This window comes from Mytilus galloprovincialis, chromosome 9 (assembly GCF_965363235.1).
Source record: "Mytilus galloprovincialis chromosome 9, xbMytGall1.hap1.1, whole genome shotgun sequence".
Lineage (NCBI taxonomy): Eukaryota > Metazoa > Mollusca > Bivalvia > Mytilida > Mytilidae > Mytilus > Mytilus galloprovincialis.
Window position 1 is genome coordinate 87,808,219 of NC_134846.1, and position 17,229 is coordinate 87,825,447.

The 17,229-nt window shown below is 31.4% G+C and overlaps 1 protein-coding gene across 1 annotated transcript; it reads left to right on the forward strand.

Moving 5' to 3' along the window:
* The first annotated feature begins 65 nt into the window (after positions 1-65).
* LOC143046280 (elongator complex protein 6-like) lies at positions 66-1,633 on the forward strand. The gene is made up of 2 exons (XM_076219368.1): positions 66-815; positions 1,484-1,633. Exons 1-2 carry the CDS (start codon positions 156-158, stop codon positions 1,601-1,603), a joined length of 780 nt encoding a protein of 259 aa, XP_076075483.1. The 5' UTR covers positions 66-155; the 3' UTR covers positions 1,604-1,633.
* The last annotated feature ends 15,596 nt before the right edge of the window (positions 1,634-17,229 follow it).

Consider the following 17,229-nt stretch of genomic DNA (forward strand, 5'->3'; position numbering starts at 1 on the left):
TTAATAAAAATCTAAATAAAAATAATTTTTATGTTCGTTTTTGAAAATAAGTCCTATAATTTGTTTTAACTTTCATTTTCACTTTGGTTGAGGATCTTACTGCCTCACTTACTGTCAGTGTTACATGTTCTTCACGTTCGCGTTTAAAATTCAAAATGTTTCTCGAAATTAATAATTTAATAGACGTTAAACAAACAGAAAGGCTCAATGGTTGGTTTGCTGGGATATCGGAGTCATCAGTTGAAGGATCATTTCTAGTTCATCATTTTCTGTCACATTCTTTGAAAACGTCGACTCCTGTTTGTTTTGTTGCACTTAGTCAGTCTTTTGGACATTATAATGCAATAAGTCAAAAGTTTGGAACAAATTTAACAACGCAAAAGGAAACAAATAAACTCGTATTTGTTGAAGGACTTAAACTTTTAGGGAATACATGTTGTAAAGATTGTGATAAGGGAGACAATCCAGTTGATGACAAATCTGTTTTAACTAATTTGTTACAGTCCATCAGCACATCTTACAAGGAACTTAAAGAGAAGAATGGTTGCTCACCAACTATCATCATAGACAACATATCTGTTCTTATAGTTCTTGGTTTTGACACAAGAGATGTGATTACATTTTGCCATTATTTACATGAACTTATACATGAAGACATAGGTGAGAAAGGATGTCTTGTCCTCTATGCAAGCAATGGTAAACAGAACGGTGATGGACAAATGAAAATCTTATGGAACTGGATGTGTCATAACTGTACTGTCACAATGGAAGTGTGTGGGCTAGCAACTGGTTACTGTAAGGATGTTCATGGAGAGGTATACAGTTTCAATGAATTATTTTTCCATTATTTTTAGAAAACTTCTGATTCTAGATATATGATAACAGTATTAAGAGATATTAAATGTTTAAACTATTTAAGTTGTAGTGTAGTAACATGCTTTACATGTATAAAAGCAATAAAAAGTGCTCAAAATGATTTATGTTGAATGTGTCTTTAATCTCTTAATCCTCTGCTTTAAAAGTTTATTAAATCTGATTAGGGACTGAATTTGAATACAGTATAGACAATGGTAGATAACCATCTGACAATTTTTATTCTTATGTCAGATTTTATGAATACTGTACACAAATAAATAAGATGTACATGAAATACTGTCCAAAAAGTGTACAACACCACACACTACGATAAAACAGGGTTAATAAACAAATTATGATTTGGCTATTAATTAATATTTTTTTGTAATTGTCATGACTTGTAGGTCCCTATTGGCAGAACATTTTTCTTGCATATATTTTCAAGATCTTTTGAAACATGTTTAGAAATTTGCCTCAGATCATCATGTTGATCATTTCTTAAAATTTCTGTAAATAGAAAAAGCAATTGGAAATCACTAAATAATTCATTTTAGTTTTGCAGTTTTGACTTAAAACATCTAAATAAAATATCAAGTATATGAAAAATTAAATTGGTTATCTTTTTCAGATTGCTGTTAAACACAGACATTCTCTAACAAAACCAGGAAAAGAAAAAAGAATGCAGTATAAACTGACAGATAAAAATATTGTATTGTTTGCTGCAGGGATGTCATCAGCTGTTCTATAAATAGATGAAAATACAAATAATTAACTACAATGAATTCCATTTATTTCTACTAGCATATTGATATGACCTAGTGCTATTCTTTGTTAATTTTTGTATAGGAAAACATAAAATCCCTTCTATAGACACAAAATGTCTGAAGTGAAAAAGCTTCAACAATGAATGATAATTGCTCATGTACATTCTAGTGTATAATCTGCCCAGTGCTATACTTATTGCAGTATTCTAAAAGTTACTAGGATAGTTCTCCACTGTGTTAAGGTTGAAATGTCAACTCAGTAGAAAACCAAAAGGTTTACTACAAATCATTTCAATTAAGAGTATTCATATTTCCACTTCAAAAAGATATGATTTGGTATAGCAGACATATGTCCTGTCTAAGTACGATGCTTGAAAAATTAGTTAAAAAGACTGTATCAATGATATTTAACATTGGAGTGCTGACTACCGGGTTTGTTATACCCTGGAGGACAAAATATCAAACATAGACCCAATGGTCAGAAGTCCATGAAAGTAACTAGGCTAATTATTTGATATGATGGACATGTGTTTAGTTTTCCTAAAACTCATTATCTTAAATTAACAAACCACCATGTTAAGTCAATGAAAGTTGTAACAAGCATAAATTCTTGCCCTGTAATTTGTTCCTCCACCAATAATCAACATTTATGTCACTTTTAAGCTCACCTGAAAGGGCCAAGTGAGCTTTTCTCATCACTTGACGTCTGTAGTCCGTTGTCGTCTGTTAACTTTTACAAAAATCTGCTTCTCTGAAACTACTGGGCCAAATTAAACCAAATTTGGCCTAATCATCCTTAGGGTATCTAATCCAATGACCCTACCCTTCAACCAAGATAGCCGCCATGGCTAAAAAGAGAACATGGGGTTAAAATGCAGTTTTTGCGTATATCTCTAAAACTAAAGAATTTAGAGCAAATCTGACACAAGTAAAATTGTTCATTAAGTGAAGATCTATCTTCCCTGAAATTTTGTTGGATTGCTGCCCCTAAATTGATAATTTCAGTTGTTGGTTATCATCTTGAATATTATAAAAGAAAGAGATAAACTGTAACAGCAAAATTGTTCAGCAAAGTCACAAATTGTGAAATATAACTTTATATGCATCAAAATATTTGCATGAAAAATATGCATATGATGAGGAAGGTCCTATGTGTGAACACGATGATATGTAAATACTTACGTTTAAAGCTTACATCCAAGCGCACTATAATAATTTGACAGGCACCATTTTTCTGTGAAACTGATCACAACAAAGTTTTGCGACTATGAGAGTAAGATCTACAATAAGCCAGAAATACCATTAGGATCGTTATTGGGCTTGAAGGGAAGAATTCTATACTTTTTAGCCTTTTCTATTTTGGCATACTTGAGAAACTTGTCTGAACTCCCTGCTCCAACATAGCAAAAAACTATTTTATTGCTTTGTCTCATAATTTATATGCAGTACTACAATATGTTGAATAATAGTTGTTAGTTAATATTATTACACAATCCATTAAACAGATTGTGAAAGTTATAGTTCCAGATGCAAAGTATTTGTTGATAACATTAAACAAATATTAAAATGTTTCCATATCTATTACCCTACACATTCAATCTATTTGATAATGTAATAAATATTTTCATGCTTTAAATCAGATGGTTTTACTAAATAGCCAAGTTTCAGAAATAATATTAACATAATAACACCTACATGTCTAGACATATATGAAGTTCAATCTGTGATAATTTGCATATGTTGATCCACTAAATATTATCATAGAAAATCTGATGTCTACAACTTACAACAACCAGAGACATTGATAATATTTAATTAAGTTACAGCTAATTTCTTAATGCATGTGGAGCATAACTTTGGTTAGCTTGCTTGCTTTGTTCGTATATTGTACAATTATATTTGGATAACGTCCAATTAAATTTAAATATAATATATACAGGTTTAACTATGCCTACATTGTATACATATATTTTTTAAAGATGTCAATTTTAGAAATACATTAAAATGAAAAGTTCTGAATCTGTCACTGAAATATCATATTGCAAAATTACAGCACTACCTTTGTAAGGATGGAATATGTCTCATAAGATACGATGTCATAGTCTTTGCATCCCTTTTTTCATTTTATCACTTGATTGTCGTTTATAAAACGGAAACTCTGTCATGTATTTTAAAAGTCGAACGGACTTTGTGATAGTTTGATTTGGTTACCGTTATGATTAATTTATACAGATGACAATGGATATGTTCAACTTTTTGTACTCAATATTACATCATCTTATCTCATTGGCGGATCCAGGGGGGGGGGGGGGTCCGGGGGTTGGAACTGTATCTTCACTAACGAAGTCATCGAATTATATTCATGAAGATAATATTTATGGAGATAAAAATGATTCCTGGTTTATACTTATTATTTTACAAGACGTTTAACACATATGTTGCAAAAAAAAAAAACCCCAACAAATTCCTTCATAGATAAGATCAAACCTGTCTTAGACTGAGTTCAGGTTGCTTGGTCACTTAGTTTAAGTTGTATACAAATATGAAGATATGATTTTATTCAATTGCCACTGAAAAAAAAAAACCACTCGACCAGATACGCATGATGTAGACATTAACAACGAATGGTTTCTGAACGGATTTTATTTTTATTTTAAGCAAAACTTATAAACTTTAAAACGGCCATAAATAAAGGCAACCTTGGTCTACCCGCTATTCAAAAAGAGGGACTAAAGATACCAAATTGAAAATGAACTGACAACACCATGGCTAAAAATGAAAAAGACAAACAGACAAACAATAGTACACATAACACAACATAGAAAACTAAAGAATAAGCATCATGAAGCCCACAACAGTCATACAGTCATAAGGCGATTAAATAAGTAATCACAAATGCGATTAACAAACTTAAACCAAAGGAATCGCATCAACTATTAGAGGAAAACAATGGAACAACAGAAACACTCATCTACAACAAAAGCAAACGCCAAGATACATAGAAACGGACTGTCTGATAAAAACGCCAACAACCTAAACGCAAAACAATACAATATATTTTCATAAAAAAGCGAATATTCTACGACTGTCAACTGTAAAGTATTTGGAAGTAAAACTATTAGTGTATACTTGTTGGGACTTGAAATATTTAATAGCTTTTGAATTTTCAGTTAGTATTTGTACTTATAGCTTTTAAAGTATAGCATTGATTATAGTATTCATTCACACACATTTCTAATATTGTTATTTGATAACATATCAGATTGATGACCTAAATCATGTTCATGCTCATATGTTAACATCTCTTTCGTCATTTTGTCTTCAAAGTAGCATTATGTGTACACCGTTCAGCAATATTCTTGCTGCAACAAATAAGTTATTCTGACATTGATAAATTCCCTGGTTTCACTTTAGTTGTTAGAAATGTTGTATGTATGATTCAAAAGATTTTGTTGTTTAATATATATTGGAAATTTTTGTCTAAGAGATAGTTGACAGTTGAATATGTCCCATATAAAGATATGTTATAATTAAACGCAATTGAATGTATCACGTTTTAAAAACCCTTTCTAAAAGAATTTATCTTTTCTATCAAAAGTAAAGTTTTCTGCATAGACTTTTTCCTGTTTCATAATCATTGCACATATTGTTAATTTTAAATTCATTAAAAGATGTAAATCATTCGACGAAATATATATATCAGTCAAAGCAATTGGTGTTTGAAAAGACATGTATCAAAATGCAATACATAAACTTTGCTTAGTCGTCAATTATCTGAAGCGTTATTCTTAATAATCCCTTTAAATTGTGCTGTAGTGGAAACACGTTAAAAAGTGAAATTACATAACTACCAAATTGCAAGGAAAATTCCAATTGGAAAGTCCGTTATCGAATGGCAAAATCAAATGCTCAAACATCAAACGAATGTAAATACACTGTCCTGTTCCTGACTTGGTACAGGAATTGCCTTACGTATAAAATGATTCAGTGGTCAAACCTTTTTAAAGCTAGCTGAACCTCTTACAATTTAGTTCTTTTCATACCCTTACTTTGAGCATAAGTTATTGACATTAAACTTTTCAAGCTTTGTAGAAAATATTCTGTTTTTATTCTGGATTTTTTTAAATACCTTATTGTATTTCCCTATGATACGTACGTACTTTACACACAGGTATAACGAACGATTTTGGATTATTATTATTGAGATGTTCGATATTTTTGTTATTTAACTTTTCAGCTTTATCATTAAAGGGGAATGCTATATCAATGCCAAGGACTTCATCGGTAGTATTTTCCATAATATAGTCGTGTTTACTTTTTGTTATATTGATAATTAATGTTGATGGCACATCTTTGGTTACATCATAAAAAAGCTTACAAATATTTAGACTCGAGTTATCTATACAGACACTTGTTTATTATGATGATGACAGTATGATGTTCAGATGTGTTGTTGTTGTTGACTTCTAATAGTCACGTATATCCGCCCCTTCTTCATATTATACCATATATCTGAGTTCATAACAAGCAAATGCTTTGAAAAATACTTTTGTGAGAGATTATATATATCTTTTTTGTTCATTATTCAATGAAAAGAAATGCCATAAACAAAACTGTAGTCGTATAAATGACTAGATAAAAGTAAAATAACAAAAATACAAACTCCAAGGAAAGGTTCCTAAGAAAATTGCAAAAGTAAAAGCTTAAACATTAATCAAGAAGTAAAATCCCAAAAATATCGAACGCCGAGGAAAATTCAAAACGGAAAGTCCCTAAACAACTGGAAAAATCAAAAGCTCAAACACATCAAAAGAATGGAAAAGAAATGGCATATTCCTGACTTGTTAGAGGAATTTTCTGATGTTAAAATGGTGGATTAAACTTTTTTGTTAGCTATCTAAACGTCTCACCTTTATAACAGTCACATCGAATTCCATTATATCGACAACGATGTGTGTTCAAAACAAATAGATATAATAGGTTAGACAAACTCTCATAAAATAAGGGTACAACAGTCAACATTGTTTTATAATCTTAATCACTATAAAACAAAGAAATATGTAATAAAGAAACACAAAAAAGCCCAATTTAGACAAAGCACATTGGTAAAAATGAAAAACCAGAATACAAAAAAGTTACCTTAGCACAATACCACAATGACGGGATGTATAAGTACAGAGCTATGACAAATAGATATCACCAAAACAGATTAAAAAGTAAAAGTAATATTCTAAAAGACAAATGAAAGAATACTATGTTGTAAATTTCTGTATCATTTTGGTCTCTTGTGGAGAGTTGTCTCATTGGCAATCATGCCACATCTTCTTTTTTTATATGATATGTTATTAAGATGATATGTACCCAGAATCTATACTTTAAGATCATCATGCATTGTTTTTAAAGTTGACACGGAATATTTATCAACACGGTCTTCGTACCTTTAACTAATTTTTTTTTTTTAGAAAAAAATGTCTTTGACATCCCTCTGGCTCTTTCAAACGAATAGATAACAACTGTCATATTCCTGACTTGCTACAGTCATCTTCTAATGTATAAAATGGTGGATTAAACCTGGTTACCATATGACATGTTATGATGATGATCAATATATAATTTGCATATTTCTATTTCTTTTGTCTTTTACATACATAGATCAGTATTCAATAATTAATATAATTTACTGGAAAATAATGAATAATCAAGAAAACTGGATGAACTTCATTTTTCTTGTACTCAGTTTATTGGCAGTCTAATTGTTTTTTTTAAAGTAAAATAAGTGTGTCACACAAACAGTTATGACTATCGTCTAATGAACCATTCTTGTGATATACAATTTGACAACTACATAACTTGGTGTCAACATGAGAATGACTGCTTTATGTATGTTTTATGATATTTTCGATGAATAAATGAGTCATTGGTGTTATTTCACCAATGTTAATGTAATTCATTTAACCTTATTAATTTAGTAAAAGTGAGAGAATGTTACATGCTTAACAAATTAATTCTTTTCTTTTTTAAAGCCAACCAGTAATTCATTATAACAGTAGAAAAGCTACTTTAAAACAAACAATTATCCAAATCATTGTGTAATGTATTAAACTATTGTTGATCGAATTAGTTCATGTCTCAAGAGATTTTGCAAGTCAGACAGTTTCATCATATTTTTGGGATATAAATAAAAGTTCACCAACATGCTTTTCCTATCGGTTCAAATGAATACAGAAAATGAAAGAAAGCCATTTTGAAAAGTTTCATCCAGGGAATGATATTTTGTTCATCCGACCAAATTTATTACATTTGAGGTGTTTCAATTCACGAGAGATATGTTTTAGCGGACTCTCATTTTAAGATACCAGAATAGTTGTCTGTTCTAGAACTTAAATGATTGTGTCCTATTTAATATTGTCACTTTTAAGATGAGTTTGGATGAGCTTGATGGGTAAAGCAGGCATAACATGAAATATATTGTACACCCTGTTAGTTACAAATCTTTGAAATATTAAGTTAAAGGATATCATCTTTATAGCGGGAGTGAAGTTACATATATAGGAAAAATAATAACTTCTTTTCATTCTGCCTAAAAAGCTTCGTTAGGAATTTACCCTCATAAGGATAAAATAATTTTGTTTTATGCTTAGTCCGTTTCTTTGTGTGTGTATGTTACATTTTAATGCTGTCTCGTTGTTCTCCTCTTATATTTAATGCGTTTCCCTCAGTTTTAGTTTGTTACCCCGATTTTGTTTTTTGTCCATGAATTTATGAGTTTTGAACAGCGGTATACTACTGTTGCCTTTATTTCCCATCAGAATCTCCAATTGTTTGTTGAAACAATTCTGTAAACGTAAAACATATGCTGTCATTCGTTTGAATCGAAGTGATTTATTTTTAAAAAGAATGATTTACCCCTTTCTACGACAAGTTCGTAGATCTACGTTGACCATTATTTTGTTTTATGAAACAAATCAGAATAATTCTTTTGATTTGTCTTTTGGATTGAAATTTAGAATGAAGTCTTACAGACCTTTCAGAGAATTTTATAATTAACACCTGATTAACACTACCTCTAGGAAATGTAAACAATAACTTTGAAGTCCGATTTGATTGCTAATAAGATTGATGCTATCTTCTTTTCTCGTTTAACCCATTGCTTGGCATGATGAACTTGTATCATCAGTATTGACTCTGAATTACTTACCACACACACTCAGATATATGTATATACTAGTTCCATGTTAAGTATCTACATGGTTTTTGTGGTAAAGAGTTTTTTCTGCTTATATCTTTGTATCAACAGTTTGCTTATTGATAAAGAGATACAGATGACAAGTATCTCAATGTTTGCCGAAATCATGGCTTTTGCTTCTTCATTGATCATCAGACTATCTGCTTAGAAATCCCGCAGGTAATAATCTACCTTTATAACTGAATGCATTCGTTCATTTTCATAGTATGACTTTGATACCGTTCTTGTATAACATTTATGTCCCATTAATGAAACTTTCGTTGATGTTTCCATTCTTAATACAAGTTATAAAAATAGACTTAGGTTATAAAATGTTATTAAAGCAAAAAATTCAAAAGACAGGGAACATTAAATCTGGAAAATGAAAAAAATAAAGGCATTGTAAACACGTAATAACCTACACCGAAACTCTATAATATTATGAAAAATATATTGACCTGAAAAAAGTCCATCGCTTAAATATCAAGGCAACGGAAAAATATGGACGTTTAAATAATTATCAATATTATTTGCGATCGACAGATAAGAACTTCGAAAGTTTACCTCGCTTACTGTTTATTAAGGGGGTTTGAGGGTTAATATTATACTGAAACGAAAATAAACTATATTCCAAATTTCAATTCTACTATTTTTCCGATAGGAATGAAAAATTAAGTGGGTGAAAAGAATTGAGAAAGGAAATGTGGAGTGTGACAAAGTCCAAAGTTCACTAATGGATCTTCAACACAGCGAGAAAAAATCCCGCACCCAGAGTCGTGCTTCAACTGGATAGAGATCACTGTACATCCAATTCATTATACTCTACTCTTTCATCCTTTTACTTATACTCTTAACAAAAAAGAACAAAAAAGGTCCGAATCATTTTTACGAATTCCACGGAAACTGGCACAATGACCCTTGCAACTATCGGGTACTTACATCCATGTCTTTCTGACTCTGGTGGATAGTCGTGACATTGACAATGCTACTACATTGTCTTAGCGCTTTACATTCATATATTTTGTTGAATTCCTTAATATCTCATCCTTTAATTCCGCTTTCTATTCTCTATGGTACCTTCAGTAAGTGCAGGTTATGTTCCCTGTATAGTAATTAAGTGTAACCCGATTACAATTTGTTATTAATTGTTTAACATCTGTATCAATACGTCCTCCGCTAAGAACAAACTTATTAGGCTTTTGACTATCGGTTTAATTGGAACACAATGTACTAGAAACACATAGCTGGTAATTGTTAATTTGTTCTGAGTATAATTGTTTATTTGTACTGTATTCCTATCACGTAATGTCATTTTAGAAGTAGTTTTTAACACTATCATATAAGCGGAGGTTTGGCTAGTCATAAAACTAGGTTAATCCCACCTTTTTTTTTTAAATTTCCTGTACCACCTAAAGAATATGGCAGCTGTTATCAAATAGTCTATTTCTATGTATGTTGCATTGGCGTTTTATTTTGCTGCTACTCAGTGTTCCTATTGTTCCTGTGTTTTCCTGTTATAGTGCATGTGTTTCTGTGGTACTGGTTTGTGACCCGGATATGTTTTGCTTAATCAATTTATGACTATTGTACAGCGCTACACTACTGTTGTCTTTATTTATCTCTTTCCAACACAATAAGTTTTAAATATGATACTCAGTTGTATTCATAGCAATTTTAGGTTGTTTGAAATATATTTTGGAGATCAGATGCAAATTACTGATATGTTTCAACAAGATTCAGTAACCTATTCTTATTGAATTGAATACATGGATGTGTTTAGGTAATCCATGACACCATTTATTCTTGGCCATGCAACGTACAGGGGATAACTAGCATGTTTTCATTCAACACACACATCGGGATTTTTGTTACATTACCATCTAAGTATAAGGGTAATGGCCGGGATTGATAAAGGGATAAGAGAAACACCAATATTATTAGTTACTCTGTGTGCTACTGTTCTAATACGATATATACGAGCTCAGTTATATTTGATTACAGCGAAGCACACTGTACAACAAAATTATTAAACCGACAATTCTAACATGGGGAATTCAGAATCGTGGCATATCAAAGCCACTAAGTCTTCATTATTTAGCTCATGTTTCATTGGTCGATTCAAACCCCAACAAATACCAACGATAAAAAATTGTTAGCCTTTATTATTATTTCTCCACTTATTTTCAATCGTTTATCATCATTGTGACAGAATTTTCTACAATGTCATTTTGTTTTATAAATGAACATAATACTGCTACTAACTGTGTATTAAAATAGAACACGCTCACTTTACAAATATGAAATTAACAGGGTTTTCACATGTTCGCTTTAAACCATTGATACTCCCTGAAATAACTCGGAGGAAAGATAATTACTTAAGTAAAAATGAAAAGTAAAAAAATAAATAAAAAAATACTCCAAGGAAAATATCAAAACGGAAAGTTTCTTATCAAATGGAAAATTCAATAGTTCAACTACAGTTTTAACAAACAATGCTGAAATCAAATTCAAAAATTGGATAAAAAGGCCATAAATCCTGCCGTAATCAATCGTTTTACTAAATGATCCGTAACTAAATTTATTTGATAAATCTAAATAAAATTCACAAGTTGATAACCGAAGTTCACATTCATAAATGGACATTCATATGCAAAAAATTTGGAAGAAATCATATAACGCAGGGTCACCTCTTTTTAAAAACTTTCTATAAATAAACCATATTTTGTAACGATTTGTTTCACCGCTGCTGCTATCAGAATCTACAAGGCCGATAAATTATTCATTTTATATATTACCATTCGGAATTGATTATAATCCTAAAATATATAAATCGACATTTATTAGAACCCATACTGAACATTTACTTGTGGTACGATGATAAACCTAATAAGTGAATTTGATATTTCTAATTCCATTATGCGGTTTTTCCCAACTGATATTTCGTCTGATTTCTGTTTTTGTAGGTCTAAATGGCAATTTCATGGCTGGTTGCATAACAACTACTTGTGTGATGTAGAAGAAAACATCTGCATTGATCAACACAGTATAAGTAATGTGTTTCATTTGGAAGGATTTAAAGCACAGTTCTGACAAACCATAACATGTATTTGAAAATACAAATCAATTTTTCAAAGTTTGGAAAATTATTACCATTTTCATTTAGCCAATATTGTTATGTGAAAAAAATAAATAATGATCAACATAAACAAACAAAATTAATTTTAAAAATCTGTACAGTGGGTGATTTGGTTGTGTTTGAAAAAATGTCTCGTTAATTATATCGTGATGGAAAACAAGTGAAAAACTATAAATATTTGAACTAGATCTTACAAAGATTTATATCTTTATTAAAATAATTGTTTCTCCAATAGCTCTTTGCATCCGTGACAGCTGTTTGTTCGGGACAATTATATAATTTTTAATGTAAACTTTGTTGTACGAACGTACATGACTTTTAGAACGCACCTACGCATGTGAGATTTCCGCGGGGTTTTTGTCGAGCCTGCAACTTTTGTTGCAGAAAGCTCGACAAAGGGATAGTGATCCGGCGGCGGCGGCGTTAGCTCACTTCTTAAAAGCTTTATATTTTAGAAGGTGGAAGACCTGGATGCTCCATACTTTGTATATAGATGCTTCATGTTACGAAGTTTCTGTCAGTCACATGTCCAATGCCCTTGACCTCATTTTCATGGTTCAGTGACCACTTGAAAAAAAAGTTCAATTTTTTTGTAATGTTGAATTCTCTCTTATTATAAGTAATAGGATAACTATATTTGATATGTGCGTACCTTGCAAGGTCCTCATGTCTGTCAGACAGTTTTCACTTGACCTCGACCTCATTTCATGGATCAGTGATCAAGGTTAAGTTTTGGTGGTCAAGTCCATATCGCAGATACTATAAGCAATAGGGCTAGTATATTCCGTGTATGGAAGGACTGTAAGGTGTACATGTCCAACTGGCAGGTGTCATCTGACCTTGACCTCATTTTCATGGTTCAGTGGTTAAAGTTAAATTTTTGTGTTTTGGTCTGTTTTTCTCATACTATATGCAATAGGTCTACTATATTTGTTGTATGGAATGATTGTAAGGTGTACATGTCTAGCGGGCAGATGTCATGTGACCTTGACCTCATTTTCATGGTTCAGTGGTCAAAGTTAAGTTTTTGAGTTTTGGTCTTTTTATCTAATACTATATGCCATAGGTCAACTATATTTGGTATATGGAAATATTTTATGATCTTTATGTCAGTCGCGGAGGTTTTATTTGACCGTGACCTCATTTTTACGGTTCATTGCACAGTGTAAAGTTTTTGTGTTTTGGTCTATTTTTCTTAAACTATAAGTAATGGGTCAACTATATATGTTGTATAGAAGCATTGTTAGCTGTACATGTCTGCCTGGCATGGTTCATCTGACCTTGACCTCATTTTCAAGGTTCATTGGTCTTTGTTTAGTTATCTTGGTTAATGTTAAGTTTATGTGACAGTTGTAATAAAGCTTAGCTTTATACTTAGGACTATCGACATAATATCAATGATTAGTATAGAAGGCGAGACATTTCAGCATGTGCACTCTTGTGGTGAATGTAAACAGAAAGATACGAGGACCGAGAATACTGAACACAAACAGAGAAAACGTTATTTAAATGGTATCGTTGTGCTTCTGAATGTTATCGAAATGATAGTTTTTAACATATACTCAAATTTAAATACGTCGGATATCTTTTTTAAAGATAGTTCTTGTTTATCATATAGGTCGTTCTGTAAAACTTAAGAATTATTTATTCTTTCATTCCTTAGGCCCATACGATGCAGTATCATTGACGGATAGTAATGGATTCAAATTTAACGCGAATTTTTCGCAACGTTGCTAATCATGAGCATCCAAAATTCCAGGAAGTACCCCTAAAGTCATCTAATCAGTATTGTTTGGATTTGAAAGTATTGCAAAGGAAAAACTAAAATGAAGTATATTTAAGTACTTAATATCTATTTTAATAGCATAATGTTCGAGAAATAGGTTGACTTTCCTATTATCAATATATTCGTTTATGGCAGTAATTCATATTGCAGTTTTGACGTGCGATTTAATCACTGTATGTAAAGAAAAATGTTGCAGTTGAAATGCGCTTCAAAGTAATTTTAGCCAAAAACGAAAATTTGATTGCCAGCATTTTAAAAACTATATTTTTATTTAACTTTTAGCGGAGAAATGAGCAAAAATACATCCATGTTTGTCTATAACAGTCGACTTTTAACTGCTTCAAGAATGTTTTATCGAAATTGCACGTAAAATACGCACATGTAAGGTGGCAGGCTTGATCATCGGATCAATTATGAAGGTGCCAATGTTTTGTCCCAATTGTCTAAATATTTTTAAAGGATAACTTTGGAAAGTTGAGGGATAATGGACTTCAGACGACGCCGAACGCCAAGAGGAACTTTTAACCCTAAACAATATCTCTACCAGTGATTCGTTGTTTTTACCTTTTGCATTACTTGCATTTGATTTTGTGCACTTAAATAAAATAAAAAAATGTATCTATAGTTCTCATTTGCATAAAAATACATTGTTCACATTTCCCGAAATGAGTTTCAGTTTATGGTTAATGTAATTAATTTGGTATCATTGTAATGAAGTATGGGCTAAACATACATGTGGGATCTTTATTGCACTTAAACCTTCACTATTTTGATACTCTGTAGAATCTAGTCTGAAAAAAACACAACATAGCAAAATATTTTATTACTTTGTCTTATAATAAATATGCAGTACTACAAAAGGTTTAACTATGCCTATACATGTATATATATATAAGAAAAAGTTAAGTAAAGTCCGTATGCTGGTAACATATAAGAAAATTATTAAAAGATAATAACGGTTTCAATTCATCACTTTGATAATAACGGTTTCAATTCATCACTTTGATAATAACGGTTTCAATTCATCACTTTGATAATAACGATTTCAATTTATCACTTTGATAATAACGGTTTCAATTCATCACTTTTCAAAATAAACCTCCTTAACGACGTCACCTATAGCGACACTACATCAGTTATCCTGAAGAGTCCCAATGAAAGGATGAAATCGATAGAATGGAACTGTTAACTTTTTACTTATTTTATTATTTTATTTAATGAATATATATATATCTGCACATGTGAACATTATTTTTTACGCTTATATTATATATAAACGAGTCGAAATTGAAAGCTACGTTCAAACCTATGATTGCGTTGGATAAAAACCGCAATTTTTATACGTGAGCATGTAAAACAAATTTCGTTGTAGAAGGGTCTAAAAACAGCACAAACAACATTTTCCAAAAGACAAAAAAAGTAAAAAAGTATATATTTAAACAAAACGCATTTGACTAACAGGTCGAACAACTGATGTTCTTTAACCCTGCTGACTGCCTTTGGCGATTGCCAAATAAAATTGATCACAAGATGTAACAAAATGGATCTTAATATATATTTAATACTAAACAGAAAAAAAAATAAATTAACTTGTGGCAACGACGTTATGCCACAAACATACGATGTCAATACTTTTTTAGTACACCAGATCCGGATTTCGACAATAAATGTCTCTTCAGTGATGTTAAGGATCGAAACGGTATTTGGAAGGCCATATAAAAAAATATACTTTTTCACTTTTGTGGTCTTTTGGAAAATGTTGTTCGTGCTGTTTTTAGACCCTTCTACAACGAAATTTATATATATATCGTTTATATATATATATATATATATATGTTCTGGACTATAAGAGTATTTGGACCATACGCGTATGGTCATGACCATATAGGTATGTACTCATATGGTCGGGGTAATCAACATGTTTACTTTAAATACTTTTAAACTCTTCATAAGGTATGACCCTTCTTGTTGTTATGTCATTAAAATGCCATTTTATAATATTTGAATGATAAAAAAGTTTAACTAAATAAAAATAAGAAGTTTCTCACAATTTTACTCACTATTGGAAAGTACAATAAGAATATGTCAAAATATAATGCACATAATATAGTATTGTATTAGGAAACTTTGTTTCTTTAGTAATACCGGGTTTAGTGATTTACCACGTTTATTGTGTAAACTAGATGATATCACCGGCAAGGGCCATAGTTCATTTAATGTGATCTGTGAATATGGTGCACTAGCTGCCGTCATGTTACGATATTGGAGATCTTGAGCTTCTTAAAAACACCGTAGACAGATTGCAATTGTCCGAGACCTCGATATTACTGCATGCAGCTGCAAAGAAAACTGGCTTGTCACACGTTTCTATTGCATAGTTAAAAAAAATATACCTATATGGTCCAAATGCTCATATGGTCGATCGGCCCGTTAATATCCAAAAAAGTATAATACGCGTACGGTTCATATGGTCCGGAACATGTATATTGTTTGAAGATGTCAATATTAATAACATAGCTTGAAGAAACATTTATGCAAGCAAGCCAACCAAAGTGTTACTCTACAAGCATTCAGAAATAAGCTGTAATACTTAAGACCGATGAATTTGACGAAGCTACGACAAATGCAGGCGACAGTAGTTTACCGATGTTCAAATATCAGTAAATCGATTTGGAAGACAACAGAAGACAAACCAAGTTCACAAACACAAACTGAGGGATTAACATAAAGTCCTAAATGAGTAAGACCGGGTATCCTCATATGCATGCGTCATTCGATATGCTAAACTAAACCCAGTCAAAAGCTCATAATCAGGAATAGAGCACAATTAGCAAAGTTACAGATCAAAGGACATTATTGGTGTCTAAAGATCTCTGAGGTCGGAAAATAATTATAAAGTATACACCAGGAATCTCCATAGAAGTCATGACTATAATTCGATGACTTCGTTAGTGAAGATAAGATGATGTAATATTGCGTACAAAGAGTTGAACATATCCATTGTCATCTGTATAAATTGTTCATAGAGGAAACAAAATCATACTATCACAAAGTCCATAAGACTTTACATGACCGAGTTTCCTTTTTCATAATCGACCATCCATTGATCAAATGAAAAATAGAAACACAAGAACTATGAAATCGTATCACATGAGAGTCATAGACCCAGAGATATGTAATCCTTAGCAAGGTAGTGCTAGAATTTTGCAATATGACATTTGTATTTAATTAAAAAAACATTGAAAGAGGGACGAAAGATACCAGAGGAACAGTCAAACTCATCAATCGAAAATAAACTGACAACGCTATGGCTAAAAATGAAAAAAAGACAAACAGACAAATAAAAGTACACAAGAAACAACATAAAAAACTAAAGACATCAGCACGAACCCCACCAAAAACGGGAGGAATGATTCGCAGGTGCTCCGGAAGAGAAAGCGGCACCCGTCGTGTTGCTAATGTT

Bases quoted from the DNA above. Each gene is read 5' to 3' on its own strand.
- LOC143046280 (XM_076219368.1), top strand. From the start codon at position 156: ATGTTTCTCGAAATTAATAATTTAATAGACGTTAAACAAACAGAAAGG. The intron at 816-1,483 runs GTATACAGTTTC...TATCTTTTTCAG, and splicing joins GTAAGGATGTTCATGGAGAG to ATTGCTGTTAAACACAGACA.